The sequence below is a fragment of the Pongo pygmaeus genome, chromosome X (genome assembly GCF_028885625.2).
Source record: "Pongo pygmaeus isolate AG05252 chromosome X, NHGRI_mPonPyg2-v2.0_pri, whole genome shotgun sequence".
NCBI classification, from domain to species: Eukaryota; Metazoa; Chordata; class Mammalia; order Primates; family Hominidae; genus Pongo; species Pongo pygmaeus.
In genome coordinates, this window is record NC_072396.2 from 19,914,994 (window position 1) to 19,931,124 (window position 16,131).

Below are 16,131 nucleotides of genomic sequence, written 5' to 3' on the forward strand. Positions count from 1 at the left end.
CGGCACCCGAAATGCGGAAGGCCCGCCTGGACTTGCCTGCTATCTCTCTCCGGGATTTCTTTGATGGCTATTCGCACTTGATTGCTCAGATCTCGGCCAGCATACACAATCCCATACGTGCCTTTCCCCAAGACAACTCTCTCACCATTTGCATCATGGTCATACTCATACTGAAGAAGGAAAAACAAAAGGACAAAAAAGCATACAACTTGTAGCAGAGAAGCCCTCTAAGGCCCCCAGAGTTGTCTAGCAACTAAAAACAATATAAATAACATTATTTGAGTGCCAGGCAAGTCACAGTGCTTAGCTTAGGCCCTTTTCATTAAATGACTTTAAAGGGGTAGAATTCTCCATTATTCACATGCTCATAGTATGACTTTATGAAATGGAATCCAAGAAAATTAAAAATATGGTTCGCATATAACTGGCTCACCTTTTGGAAATTCCTCCCCATTTTAATGATGCAATTTAAAACTGCTTCTAAGCACGCTGACTAACCCGACTAGGTGTCTTCCTGCATAATCCCTTATCAAGTTGTCAGGAAACAAATATCTTTCAATAACCCAGAAAGGAATTGAAGGTCAATATAATTAACATTATCTTAATACAAAAAGTAAATATGCTGGGGCTTCCCCACTCTTTCAGGCATACGGATCTAGTAGTAAACACCTAGTACAAAAACTTGATTTACAATTAGCATTACTATTTTGTTCCCCCATCTTCCCATCAAAAACTGTCACATACAGATGCGTTTGATTCTTCTCGATGATTAAAACAAGTGTGACTGTACGCTGAGCAACACTTATTTAAAGCAGAGAGGCAGCAATCAATTCTTTCTGTTATTTTGCATGCTCCACTGCTTCTACTTACAGAAGTGCAGCTTATACACGGAATAGTCGGCGGGTATGTGGGTGTCCTTTCCCATCTACTTCTAGGGATGTTCATGACAATTAAGATTACTAAAGGGCTGGCTGGACACGGTGGCTCATGCCTGTAATCCTAGCACTTTGGGAGGCCTAGGCAGGAGGACCACCTGAGGTCAGGAGTTTGAGACCAGCCTGGCCAACATAGCGAAATCCCATCTCTACTAAAAATACAAAAATTAGGCCAGGCGTGGTGTGGCTCATGCCTGTAATCCCAGCACTTTGGGAGGCCGAGGCGAGTAGATCACCTGAGGTCAGGAGTTCGAGACCAGCCTGGCCAACATAGTGAAACCCCGTTTCTACTAAAAATACAAAAAATTAGCCAGGCGTGGTGGCATGTGCCTGTGGTCCCAGCTACTCAGGAGGCTGAGACAGGAGAATCGCTTAAATCCAGTAGGTGGAGGTTGCAGTGAACCAAGATCACGCCACTGCACTCCAGCCTGGGCAACAGAGGAAGACTCCATCTCTAAATAAATAAAATACAAAAATTAGCTAGGCGTGGTCGCGGGTGCCTGTAGTCCCAGCTACATGGGAGGCTGAGGCAGAAGAATCGCTTGAACCCAGGAGGCGGAGGTTGCAGTAAGGCGAGATTGCGCCACTGCACTCCACTCCAGCCTCGGCAACAGAGTGAGACCCTGTTTCCAAAAAAAACAAAAACAAAAACAAAAAAAACAAAAACACGGTTACTAAAGGATCTCCATCAGTGCCTGATGTAACTAGCAATCAGCCTGCTCCATAGAAGACTTTTACCTGCTCCATAGAAGACTTTTACCTCACACGTCCCTCCGATCCCCACACCTGCTGCCCTCAAAGCACCATTGCTCAGTTCATTTTTACAACAAACTCTGGTCCTGACCTAAGAATTCTAGTAGTTAACTCAATTATTAAAATGAATCCTTTTGATATTTTCTGAAAGAAACCTTAAGGAATTCCTTTCAGTCTAACCTGAAAGTACAGTAAAATCTCATTAAATTGTAATCACTGGAAGAACCTGAGTGAGTGGCAAATCTGAATAACTGGGCAAGATTTAAACACATGTACAATGGTTTAGTAACTGTGGACTATAACTGTGCTGTTCAAAAGAGCTTATGATGAGCCTACTTTTTAAAATGATTTTAAAGTTGTTATATTTAATATACTATATGCACATAGCTATAACTAAAGTCATTTTAAGCATAAAAAGTCTGCTTCCAGTTGGCCAACTAATTCTCTTGTAGTCTCACAGACATTACTTACTAGCTTAGAGAAAACTTTCATAGGTTGTACACAAAAGGAAATTTTAGTCTAGTCCATTGCCAAATTTTTCTTAAGCATTCTAACTGAGAGAATCCCAAAGTAATGAGATTCTTCTCTGGAGACACGTTAAACATTATCTCTGGGAACCATGCAGTGATGGCTGGCAGGTTCATAAAACATACTCAACAGACGATTTTTATAGAAAGATGGGACATTTTCTTGAAGCATCGAACACACAATCAATGTTTTCCATATTCTAGGTTGTCCATGACTCACCTCCAAGGTGTCTCCATCGGTCTCTCCCTCCAGCTCCACTGTACTGCCTGCTGTATTGGTTATCATCTCTTTGACCAAAGAGAAAAATCTAGAACAGCAAATGTCACAAATACATTGCCAACTCAGAATTGTTCTCATTCCTTGTTTTTAACTTAGCTTTATTAAACTGTACTTAAATATAAACCAAACTTTTACAAGTCATGGAACAATCGATCCCCTCCTTGATTTGACATGGTACTTTAGTGGTTATCGAATCTTGGGCAACTATCAATGTGATACCTGAATCCCCTCTATACAGTATCTCCACCAACTGGTTGACCAATTGATGCGTGAGTACCTCCAGCAACAGAGAACTCATTACCTCCCAAAGACAGCTCATTCTTGGAAGATCTTAATGAGAAATGTTTCCCTTTTATTGAATCAAAGACTTCTTTTATGTGTGTTCCATCCACAGTTTGCTTAGAATTAACCATTTTTCTACTTAACACCCATTAGAAATGCACATAATTTTACCATGTCCCTATAAGTCTTTCCTTTCTGTCCCATCACTGTTTTCCCCAGGACGTGTGAGTTACTCTACTAGCAGGTAATTCTTCAGATGACGTCCCTGTGTTACTCTTTTTTTTGGTTTGTTTTGTTTTAAAGACAGGGTCTCGCTCTGTTGCCCAGGCTGGAGTGCAGTGATGTGATCATGGCTCACTGCAGCCTCAGCCAGCCTCCTGAGCTCAAGCAATCCTCCCACCTCAGCCTCTCAAGCAGCTGAGACTACAGGCAACCATCACCAAGCCCGGCTAATTTTTGTATTTTTTGTAGACGGGTTCTCACTATGTTGCCTAGATTGGTCTCGAACTCCTGGACTCAAATGATCCTCCCACCTCCGCCTTCCAAAGTGTTGGGAGGCATGAGCCCCCGCACCCAGCCTCTTGTATTATTCTTGAAGTCTGGCCCCAAGACCGGTGTTCAGAGGGAATCTAATCAATGCTAAGGATAGTGGGACTATCACCTCTCAAAGTACAGACAATCTAGTTCTCAGTAAGATACAGGGTGTTGTATAAGGGGAATGGTAAGGAGGAAACGCATAAGGCGGCCACATCATTCTGTTGACACAGAACATGCTTAATATTGACCCATAAACCTTCCTCACAAATTCTACTGGGCCACTTCCCAAACTTGTGTAGTTGTTTATTTGGATACAAGTCATCTTGACTCATTAGAACATTTTTACTCACAATTCTCTCTTAAGATGTCAAGGAGGAATACTGTACATTTCAGGATAATTTCCATAAACCATTAAAATGCTCTTTTTTCTAACTAACCCATCTTACCCTTTCTTCTAATCTTTGAAAGCTGGATAACCCAATAGTCAGGCTTCTTAAGAGACATATGGTATGCACTCACAGAACAACTAAGATTTAAAAGACGGTATCAGCCAGGTGTGGTGGCTCACGCCTGTAACCTCAGCACTGTGGGAGACTGAAGTGGGAAGATTGCTTGAGGCCAGGAGTTCGAGACCAACCTGGGCAACGTGGCCAAAACCCCGTTTCTACAATTTTTTTTTTTTTTTTAATTAGCCAGGTGTGGTGGCACACACCTGTAGTCCCAGCTACTCAGGAGGCTGAGGTAGGAAGATTGCTTGAGCCCGAGAGGCAGAGGTTGCAGTGAGCCAAGACTGTGCCACTGCACTCCGGCTGGGCAACAGAGCAAGACTCTGTCTCAACAGAAAAAAATAAAAGATGATATCAACTGTTCTTAAGAATACGGAACAACTGGGACTCTCATACATTGCTAGTGGGAGTGGAAATTGACATGACCACTTTGGAAAACTCTTGGCAGTATCAACAACCAAAGCTGAAGACAAACCTACCCTATAATCCAGTAATCCACTCCTAGATATATACTCAATAGAAATCAACATATATGTTCACCACAAGGCACATATAAGAATGTTCATAGTCATTTTCTTCATAATAGCCCCCAAACAGAAACAATCCAAGTCTTCATTAATAGAAGAACAGATAAATTGGAACACAACAGAATGCTACACAGAGGAAGAATGAACTGATACACACTTCACAGTTGGATCTCATTTTGTTTCTTGTTTTTGAGATGGGGTATCACTCTGTCACCTAGCCTGGAGTGCAGTGGCGTGATCATAGCTCACTGCAGTCTCGACCTCACAGGCTCAAGCAATCCTCCCACATCATCCTCCCAGGTAGCTGGGACTGGAGGCGCACACCACCACGCCCAGCTAATTTTTTTATTTTTTGTAGAGACGAGGGTCTCCCTGTGTTGCCCAGGCTGGTCTTGAACTCCCGGGATCAAGCGATCCTCCTGCCTTAGTCTCCCAAAGTGCTGGGATTACAGGTGTGGGCCACCATGCTCAGCTATGAATATTATTTTAAGGGAAAGAGGTGAGAAACAAGGGTACAAACTACATGATTCTGTTTATTTGTAGGTCAAGAACAGGTGAAACTAACCATTGGTGGTAAAAATCAAAATAGTTATCACTGGAGGGAGTTTAATGACTGTGAAGGGGCACAAAGCAACTTCTGGGGTGCTGATCTGGGAGGCAGGTACAAGAATGTATATATATATCAAAATTGATCAAGCTGTACACTTAAGTGCACATTACAAACTTGTTTATATGTTACACATCAATAAAAAAACTATTAAAATGTATTTAAAAAGGCACTGAGTACTTAATGAGGGTCAAAAGGGCACATTTTGTAGTAGTAAAAAGATGTTCTGCTTAATATTAGGTTTTTAATGGCAAAAACTGAAATTACTTTTACACCAATTTATATGTGGCAGCATTTTTTATACTATAAATTGAAGGTTATGATCCAATGATTCCCTAGTCTGCTATTTATTCTATTCTATTCTTTTTTTTTTTTTCTGACAGGGTCTTGCTCTGTTGCCCAGGCTGGAGTGCAGTGGCATGATCACCGCTCACCACAGCCTCAACCTCCCAGGCTCAGGTGATCCTCCCACTTCTGCCTCCTGAGTAGCTGGGACTACAGGTGTATGTCACCATGCTGAGCTAATTTTTTTTTTTTTTTGTACTTTTTGCAGAGACGGGGTTTCACCATGTTGCCCAGGCTGGTCTCTAACTGCCCACTCAAGCAATCCTCCTTCCTCAGCCTCCCAAAGTGCTAGGATTACAGGCATCAGCCACCACACCCAGCTTAGCCTAATCTTTAAATATGTTGTGACAATGATTGTCTGAGACACAATGAATTAAGACTTTCTCAAATTACATGATACAAATAAACTATGAATAAAGGGAACTTCCTCAATCTGATAAAGATTATCTATGAAAAATCTGCTGCTAACATCATACTTAACGATGAAAGACTAACTTCTTTCTTCTTAAAAACAGGAACAAAATGAAGATGTCTACTCTCACTACTTCTATTCCACATTGTGCTGGAGAGTCTAGCTAGGATAATTAGGCAAGGAAAATAAAGGCATCTAGGTTGGAAAGGAAAAACTAAAACTGTATCTGCAGATGACATGATATTGCACACAGAAAACCCTAAGGAATTCAATAAAACCCATTAGAAGTAATACATGAGTTCAGCAAGGTTGTAAGTTACAAAATCAACATTTACAAATCAAGTGTATTTCTATACATTATCAGTGAACACACAAAAGGGAAATTAAAAAAACTCCAGTATCAAAATAATAAAATCCTTAGGTACGTATTTAATAAAAGAAATACAAAATTTGTACACTGAAACTACAAAAATATTGTTGAAAGAAACTCAAAAAAACCTAAGTAAATAGAAATCCATCTTGTGTTCATGGATTGGAAGCCAGGATGGTTAATATGGCAACGCTCTCCAAATTGATCTAGATATCCAAAGTATTCCCTGTAAAAGTCCTAGCTGCCATTTTTCTACAGAAACTGATAAGCTGATCCTAATATTTACGCGGAAATGCAAGCATCCACAATAAACAAAACAATCTTGAAAAACAAGAATGAAGTTGGAGGGCTCACATTTCCTGATTTTACAACTTACTACAAAGCCACAGTAATAGAGAAAGCATGGCGCTTGCATTAAGAATAGACATACAAAACAATGGAATGGAATTGAGAGTCCAGAAATAAACTCCTACATTTGCGGTCAACTGATTTCCTAAAAGAGTACCAAGAGCATTCAATCAGGGAAAGAATAGTTTTTTCAAGAATAGTCTTTTCAACAAATGGTGCTAGGACAACCAAAAATCCATGTTAAAGAATAAAAGTTGGAACCCCTACCTTACACCATATCCAAAAATGAATTCAAAATGGGTCAAAAACCTAAACATAAAAGCTAAAACTATAAAACTCTTGGAAGAAAACATAAAAACCATAGAACACCTCAGGTTAGACAAAGCTTCTAAGACAGGACCCAAAAGCACAAATGACAAAAGAAATAAATAGGTAAGTTGTACTTCATCCAAATTAAAAACTTTTGTGCTGCAAGTGATACCATCAAGAGAGTGAAAAGACAACCTACAGGATGGGAAAAAGCATTTGCAAATCATATCTGATAAAGAACTTGCATGAAGAAAAAAAATATAGCACATATATAAGTATATATCACTCTTAAAATCAATAATAAAATGATAAATAACCCAATTATAAGTGGGCAAAGTTTGGATATAGCTGGCAAACACCACTTTCACCAGATGATCAAGTTAACATCACCAATAATGACACGGAGATATTGTGTCCCTTGTTATGAGGCACTGAGAAGGACACAACATCATTTCTGTGATATTCCTGCCAAATACATAACATCAGTGTACTCATGAGGAAACAATAAACAAATCCAAGTCAAAGGACTACCCAAAATAAACTGTCTGTACTCTTGGAAAGTATTAAGTCAAAAAAGACAAAGACTGATGATGAACTCTTCCAGGTGAAAGGAGACTATGCGGACGTGACAACTCAACGCAACGTGTGATCCTGGATTGGAACGTGGACCAGAGGAAAAACCTTTTGTTTTGCTATAAAAGACATCATTGGGACACTAAGTAAAATTTGGATAAATGTTGCAGATTATAGTACTATATCTATCTTAATTTCCTCATTAGATAACTGTACTGTAATTACATAAGTCAGTATCCTTGTTTTTACAAAATACACTCAAGTATTTACAGATAATGGAGCATTGTCTACAACTTACTTTTAAACAGTTCAGAAAAAAATAACCATATGCATAGAGCGAGAATGTAAAACCAATGTGGTAATGGGTTAACCCTGAGAAATTCTGTGTGAAACATATATGGAAATTCTTTGTATTGTATTTTGAAACTTTCCTATGGCTGTAAATATTTTCAAAAATAAACCAGCATGGCACATGTATACATATGTAACTTACCTGCACATTGCGCACATGTACCATAAAACCTAAAGTATAATAATAATAATAATAATAATAAAAGAAAAAAAAAAAAAAAAGAAAAAAAAAGTTTTTTTTAATTGGACAAAGAATTTGAATAGACATTTCTCCAGAGGTATATAAATGGCCAATAAGCACATGAAATGATGCTCAGTATCATTAGTCGTCAGGAAAATGCGAATCAAAACCACAATGAGATCCCACCTCACATCCACTAGGATTACAATACTCAAAAGACACATAATAACTAGTGTTGGCAAAGACGTGGAGAAATTGGAAGCCACATACATTGCTAATGGGAATATAAAATGGGAAAATGGTCTGGCAGTTCCTCAAAAGGTTAAATGTAGAGTTACCATAAGACCCAGCAATTTGACTCCAAGAGAAATAAAAACATGTTCTCACAAATACTTGCACGTGAATGTTCAGGGAAGTACAATTCATAATTGTCATAAAGTGCGAACAATCCAAATGCCTATTGGCTGACAAACAGATAAACTGTGGTATAGCCATACAAAAGAATATCATTCAGCCACAAAAAGAAATGAAGTACTGATACGTGTTACACATGGATAAACCTTTAAAAAAATTATGCTAAGTGAAAGAAGCCAGTCACAAGAGACCACATAATGTATGATTCCATTTATATGAAATGGCCAGAATAGGCAGAGCCACAGAGACACAAAGATTAATGGTTACCTAGGGCTGGGGCCAAGATGGGGCAAGGTTGAGGGAATGAGGAATGACTCTATGGATAGTGGGTTTCTTGTGGGGGTGATGAAAATATTCTAAAACTAGATCATGGTGTTGGTTGGAAAACTATGACTATACTAAAAAAATGCTGAATGTTATTTATTTTTTTGAAGTGGAGTTTCGCTCTTGTTCCCCAGGGTGGGGTGCAATGGCACAATCTCAGCTCACTGCAACCTCCACTTCCCGGGTTGAAGTGATTCTCCTGCCTCAGTCTCTCAGGTAGCTGGGATTACAGGCATGCGCCACCACACCCGGCTAATTTTGTATTTTTGGTAGAGACAGGGTTTCTCCATGTTGGTCAGGCTGGTCTCGAACTCCTAACCTCAGGTGATCCACCCTCCTCAGCCTCCCAAAGGGCTGAGATTACAGGCGTGAGCTACTGCACCTGGCCAAGTTGTGTATTTTAAATAGCTGAATTACCTGCTATGTGAATTATAGAAATTTTGGAGCTTTTTTGAGATGTAAGTTAACATTTCAAGAAAGACAGTAATAGCAAGTAAATATCTTTCAGAACAAAGGCCCTTTAAAAATGATCCGCCATAATTACATCGCAAATACCTGAATTGGCTGTAACTCACCTACTGCACTGCTCTTCGGTGGAAAAGTAGATTTGAAAGTCATCAGAATTATCATGGACATAAAGAAAACAACACCGTTCATCAAACTTTGATAGGCTGTAAAATTTCAAAGCATAATGTTTATACACAAGTTATGATACCCATTCTAAATCTGAGAGACAATCTTTTCTTCTATTTTATCAATTTCTGAAAGATTCATTAATGTTTTAACAAACACCCCCCAAGTCTGCCTTTTATTTCTCTATGAAATTTAAATACCACAGACATTTATCTTGCTTATATTTGAGTTTGTATTTATCAACTGACCTTAATATGAACTTACTCTTAATATAATTCAGTGCTAAGCAAAGCATACGGGCAACAGAAAGGCGAATAAAATATGGTTCTCTGTCCTCAAGGGGCTTATAATCTCATGAAAAAGAAAGGTAAGGTATTTGTGAAATAATTTATTGTGGTATTAAGGGAATTTCTAGATTCGGAAAGTATCAGGACATAGTATTTGTGGCCACACAAGGGAAATGGAAATAAACATGGCATTGTAGCTCAAGAAAGGCCTTTAAATGTTTGTTATCTGGTCCATCTCCACCCAGGGTCTGTACCTGATTCTACAGCTCATCCAACAAGCAATATTCAGCTTGCCTGGACATAGCCAGTGACAGGAAATCTGCTAGTAGATTGTATGTCAGAGTGCAGTGGCCCTCATGCCAGGAGGTATTATGGAGAGGAAGGCTAGATTCTCTTCTATAATTGTCTCTTCAAACAACTGAAGCCACTTTATCTCATCCTTTCTAAGTTATCTCTTGCTGAGATCCAAACTGTCCTAGACCATTCTTCATGTTATAGATTGCATGACAAATACTGGGTTGGAACACCAAGAGTACAGAGGAGATTCAGAAAGAATTAGAACTAGATTATAAGTGAGCAGGTTTTGAAAATCAATCTGTAAAGCAACTACCACAGTTAGTTGGAGACCCTCTGGAACGCTCAAAGTATACTCTTCAGGTCACATCGGTCCCGGGGAGGGGTGGGGCGACGCTGATACGCCCTCAGGCCCTTTGTAAATCCCCACTGATGGCTGAAATGGCACCTAGAGGTATCTCTATGAGGAGGCACAAACAGAAGGTTCTTGAATACCTGCTCTAACACAACTTAATTACTAAGTAATACATTTTTTAAAATCTTCACCAGGCACAGTGGCTCACGCCTGTAATCCTAGCATTTTGGGAGGCTGAGGCGGGCGGATCACTTGAGGTCAGGAGTTCGAGACCAGCCTGACCAACATGGCAAAGCCCTGACTCTACAAAAAATACAAAAATCAGCCAGGCATTGTGCCACACGCCTGTAGTCCCAGCTACTCTGGAAGCTGAGGCAGGAGAATCGCTTGAACCCGGGAGGCAGAGGTTGCAGGGAGCCGAGATCGTGCCACTGTACTCCAGCCTGGGTGAAAGAGCAAGACTCCGTCTCAAAAAAATAAAATAAAATAAAATAATTAAAAAAATAAAAATACATATTTTACTAGCAGATTTTCTGTCACTAGCTATGTTCAGGCAAGCTGAATATTGCTTGTTGGATGAGCTGTAGAGTCAGGTACAGACACTGGGTGGAGATGGACCAGATAACAAACATTTAAAGGCCTTTCTTGAGCTACAATGCCATGTTTATTTCCATTTCCCTTGTGTGGCCACAAATACTATGTCCTGATATTTTCCGAGTCTAGAAATTCTCGTGCTACCACAATAAATTATTTCACAAATACCTTACCTTTCCTTTTCATGAGACTATAAACTCCTTGAGGACAGAGACCATATTTTATTCCCTTTTCTGCTGCTTTGTGTATGCTTTGCTTAGTGTATTTCAAATTGCCTTGTATTTCCTGGGCAGTATCATCCCAATGCACTACTTTGTACTTAAATTATTTCCCTCCTTTTAAGTGATGTTGACGGTATCCTAATTTCAATACTGATGTTTCCAGGACAGGATCACACTATGTCTGGAAGTAACTGGGGATTCATTCAGTGGCTGAGGTAGCCTCAGAATCATTGAAAGGAATGTTCTAGTCCAAGCCCTTTATTTGAAGAAAATAGTGAAGAAACTGAGACTTAGAGAAGCTGAGTGACTTTCCTAACATCACCCAGCAAAGAGAGATTAGAACTCACATCTACTTCACAGCCAGTCTCACCCTCGAATGAGCTGCCAGGGTGACAAGTGCAGCTGAGATGTTTAGCCCTGCTTGGGTAAGGCCACACAGCTCAGGCTCAAACGGTCACCACTCCTGATCCAAAATGCAAGAGCTACGCCTCTCCCCAGAATACACCACCTCATGTCCTCCCTGAAAAAAATCTCCCGCCTCCATTACTCTGTCCATAAGACCCCAACGCAAGTGTCACCACTAATCATCTCCTGGCTTCAGTTCTCAGAGTCACTGAGCACTTGAACATCTTTGGCTCAAAAAAGATACATCTTCTCTTCCTACAGATCACTTCTTTAAAAAAATGACACAAGTGAGTTTAGTCTGCTGAGTATGAGCAAAGCTACTCTATTATAATAACCCAAGAAGTTCTTACTAGGAGTACACTAGTATTAATAACTAGCTCAGGCAGGACAACATAATAGAAGAGAGTCCATTTTGGATTTCATTAAAAATAAGAACATTCCATATTATGAGTAAGTGGAAACATTAAAGTGCATAAAACATTATCATCATTTGCATTAAAACAGTAACTCCATTTTCTCCTATGTTCTTACCTTATTCCCTTTATGGAAGAGGCTGTAAAATTCCATTCGTGCATTTGTTTCTGCAAGTTATCAAAGACAGAAGTCAATAGTTTGAGTTTTTTTAAGCAAATGATTTTTTTTTGTTTCATTCTATGGTCAATCATTTCTGCTACTTTACCTGCAGTAGTGATTTTTTTTTTTTTTACAGGTTAGAGCAATACACCTTGTATAACATGGAACACCAGAAACGTTTTCTTACGTATTATAAAAATTCGTTTGTATCTCTAATCCAGTTTAAATGATGTAAATTTGAAATAATTGAAGTTTCAGATAGAAATAATAAGCATAGAATAAAAACACAGTGAGTGGTTTTTCATCTTCTGTCAACATAGTAGGCAAACTCTAAAACAAGCACGGGACTAGCCCACCTAAGTTGAGTGACTTGCAAAAATGTTGGGAGAGACAAGACTATGACAGACACCTTTCAGCACTCATCAGTCTTCCTTTTCTCCCTGAACATAGAGCTGAACTACATTTCCCAGCCTCTCTTGCAGCTAGAGAGATATACGGTGGAGTTTTGGCCAATGGGATGTGAGCAGGAATGCTGTGCATCACCTGCAGGCCTGACTCAAAAACTCCACAGCAACCCTCTATCTCCTCTTTCCCCATCCACTGCAAGATGGAATGCCCCCCACCGCCACCCTCTGCAACCTGGATATGACATGAGGCATAGATAAACTTTTATCATGTTAAGACATTGAGATTTGGGGGCTGTTTGTTTTAGAAGCTAGCCTACCATGACTAATAAAAAAACTAACTGGGATTTCAAGCAGCACCAAGTTGCACTTACAAACAAAAACTAACTTGGTCCCCTCCCTTCACTACCATTACACTTTGCACAAAGCTAAGCCTGAGAAGGAACATCTGAAACTCCAGTTTTGGAAAATCCATAGGCAATAACATCAATACATCACAACTGCAGAAAATAATTTTAAGTAGGAAAATCCATTTGGGCCAGGCGTGGTGGCTCACACCTGTAATCCCAGCACTCTGGGAGGCTGAGGTGCGGGGGCAATCACTTGAGGTCAGGAGCTCGAGACCAGCCTGGCCAACATGCTGAAACCCCGTTTCTACTAAAAATACAAAAATGAGCTGGGCATGGTAGCACACGCCCGTAGTCCCAGCAACTCAGGAGGCTGAGATGGGAGGATCAGTTGAACCTGGGAGGCGGAGGTTGCAGTGAGCCAAAATCACTCCACTGCACTCCAGCCTAGGTGACAGAGTGAGACCCTGTCTCAAAAAACAAAACAAACAAACAAAAATCCATTTGGTTGGCCTGAGGAATGTCACAAGTGACCAACTAAGCCACCCAGGGAAGAAAATATGAGAACCACGTGACTGAGCATTTGGCTTAAGAGAACGGCCATGAGCAGGCACATGACTAGTTTCTTGCCATCCTGGAGCAATGACAACAGGAACAGACTGGGAAGATGGTTTCCGATGGGAGAAGTTTTAGTCTTACGTGTTGATCAAGCACCTACCATGTATGTGCTAGGCAAAGCACTAATACTGAAGACACAGCAGAGAACCACAAAGTTCCTGCCCTCATGGACCTTACATGTGAGTGAAGAGAGATGGACAATAGATTAAATAGTAAAATCATACCATGGGGGGCGGTGAAAACTGTTATGAAGCCAAATAAAGCAGGGAAGGGCATTAAGATAGGGCAGGGGGTCACGTTGTTCAACAGGATGTTCAGGGTAGGCGTCGCTGATGACTTCTGAACAGAAAGCTAAAGCGGGGGAAGGAGGAAGCCACACGGATGCCTGGGGGAAGAGTTCCAGGCAGAGGGAACAGCAAGTGCAAAGACCCTGAGGCAGGGGTGTGCCTGGCACGTTCGGGGACCAACAAAGAGGCGAATATGGCTACAGTGGAGTGAGCGGGATGGGAGTGGAAGAGGAGGTTGGAGAGCTCATGGGCAAATCATGCAGGACCTCTAGGCCACCCTCGGGATGTCAGCTTTGACTCTGCATGAGACGGGAAGCCACTGGAGGCTTCTCATAAGAGGGTATGAGAATATGAAAGCCAGCAAATCACATCCAACTGCACAGAAAGGCTAAGTGTACTTCAGAGGACACATGAGTCCAAAGTCATGCAGAGAGGATAGTGGCAGACAGCAGGAGTCGGCCTTTGGATTCAGGCACAGAAATGGGAGCCAGGGCAGACTCAAGAGAGTCTTGTCTGACCCACAGCCACCTGCAGGAGGCTGCACATATACAGAAAGCTTAGCCACATGAGTTTCCAAAGTCTTCCCCAATGGCAGGTCTATTCCAGGGTGGCTTTAGAGAACTTCTTCATTTGGGAGGAACATTTACTAGTTAAGTAAATAACACATTTTATGTCATAATCAACAGGCATTTGTTCATGAGTAACTGTTCCGTAGCTCCTACAGCTACAAACATATAGAAGTCATGTATGGGCATTCTTAGGATGTTCTTCTGTGCATGATACAGGCAATTGGTAGCCTAGAGACACTCAGTGGAAGGAATGCAGGGGTGGTTAAAGACGACTTTGCAAAAGCTAGGACTTGGATAATCGGAAGAAGGAAATCCCAAAAGGAACGAGGATGGAAATGAAAAGGGAGACAGGAGCTCCCGCAGGGGCAGCTCAGGGGCTAGTAAGAGGACAGCCTGACTGGCACTGAGGGCGGAAGGGAGGGGGCAGGATTATATAGGGAGGGACTTGAACACTTAGTAAAAGAGTCTGAGTTTTATCTGGAAAGCCACAGGATCCAGTAATGGTTGAGGAATATCAAGAAAGCCAGTATAAGTGCTTCTAAAAATATATTACTATTTTATTTTTCTAGAGACAGTGTCTCGCTGTTGCCCAGGCTCGAGCACAGTGGTGCGATCATAGCTCACTGTGGCCTCGACCTCCCAGGTTCAAGCGATCCTCCCATTTCAGCCTCCCAACTAGTTGGGACTACACGTGTGCACCACCACGCCCGGCTAACTTTTTAAATTTATTTTTTGTAGAGACGGGGTTTTGATGTGTCACCCAGGCTGGTCTCCAACTCTGGGCTCAAGCAATCTGCCTGCCTCGGCCTCCAAAAGTGTTGGGACTACAGCTGTGAAACAACACACCAGCCTGTATCCTCTACCCACTTCCTTATGGTTTAACTATAAAAAAACAAACAAACCTGTATTTGTTTTAATGTTTTTATACATACACACACACACACACACACACACACTACCCCACCCCCACACCTCACCACATGCCCACATACACACATGCCCACACACACACATAATGGAAAAACCTACTTTCTCTCATCTGTGATCATACTCTCTCATATATTCTCATAATTCAGAAGTTAAACATGGGTGCCTTTTCCTTCAAAATACTACCATCTAGACTCTCCTATTTGAAAATTGAATCTCTGATTAAATTGCTAGTGATTTTTCCTCCTTACCATTTCTGTGGGTGAGACATGCCATAAAGAAACCGTTCTCTCCTCGGCTTCATTGTTTATGGAAACATAAGAAGGCTGGTACACTTTGGTTGGCTCTATCACCAGAACCTGAAACAAGAACAGATGCCTGTTAACGTACATGGGTGGAAAACATAGCACACCCTGCCCAGCAAGGAGGCAGGGAGGTCCATACTCAATAAATCCTCACTGAGGGCCAGGCACAGTGGCTCACGCCTGTAATCCCAGCACTTTGGGAGGTTGAGGTTGGAGGATCACTTGAGCCCAGGAGTTCAAGGGCATCATATTGAGATGCCATCTCTTCGGTGGGGGGGGGGAAAAAAAGATGCAAGGAGATAAAAAAAGAGGTGATGGCCCATCAGTAAGGTGTTATTTTGTTAAAAGAGAGGAGGGGAGGGGAGAGAGGGAGAAGAGGGTGAGGAGAGGGAGAAGAGGGAGAAGAGGGTGAGGAGAGGGAGAAGAGGGTGAGGAGGAGGAGGAGAGTGGGGAGAGAAAAAGTGGGGAGAAAGAAGAGAGGGGGAAGAAAGAGAAAAGGGGGAAAAGGAGGGAAGAAGGAGGCCAAAGGAAGAAAATGGGGAGAGAAAGAGGAGGGTACTTTGGGAGGCCAAAGCGGGCGGATCACCTGAGGTCAGGAGTTCGAGACCAGCCTGGCCAACATGATGAAGCCCTGTCTCTACTAAAAATACAAAAATTAGATGGGTGTGGTGGTGTACACCTGTAATCCCAGCTACTCAGGAGGCTGAGGCAGGAGAATCACTTGAACCCAG

At 41.4% G+C, this 16,131-nt stretch overlaps 1 protein-coding gene across 1 annotated transcript in view; it reads right to left on the reverse strand.

Annotated features, from left to right (window-relative positions):
- MAP3K15 (mitogen-activated protein kinase kinase kinase 15) overlaps window positions 1-16,131 on the reverse strand; it is a 157,229-nt gene that overhangs the window by 38,960 nt on the left and 102,138 nt on the right. The window contains exons 11-15 of the mRNA XM_054471806.2: window positions 15,347-15,454; window positions 11,902-11,951; window positions 9,157-9,252; window positions 2,436-2,523; window positions 37-170 (exon numbers count right to left, since the gene is read on the reverse strand). Coding sequence (XP_054327781.1) covers window positions 37-170; window positions 2,436-2,523; window positions 9,157-9,252; window positions 11,902-11,951; window positions 15,347-15,454 — 476 coding nt within the window. The remainder of the gene's footprint in view (window positions 1-36; window positions 171-2,435; window positions 2,524-9,156; window positions 9,253-11,901; window positions 11,952-15,346; window positions 15,455-16,131) is intronic.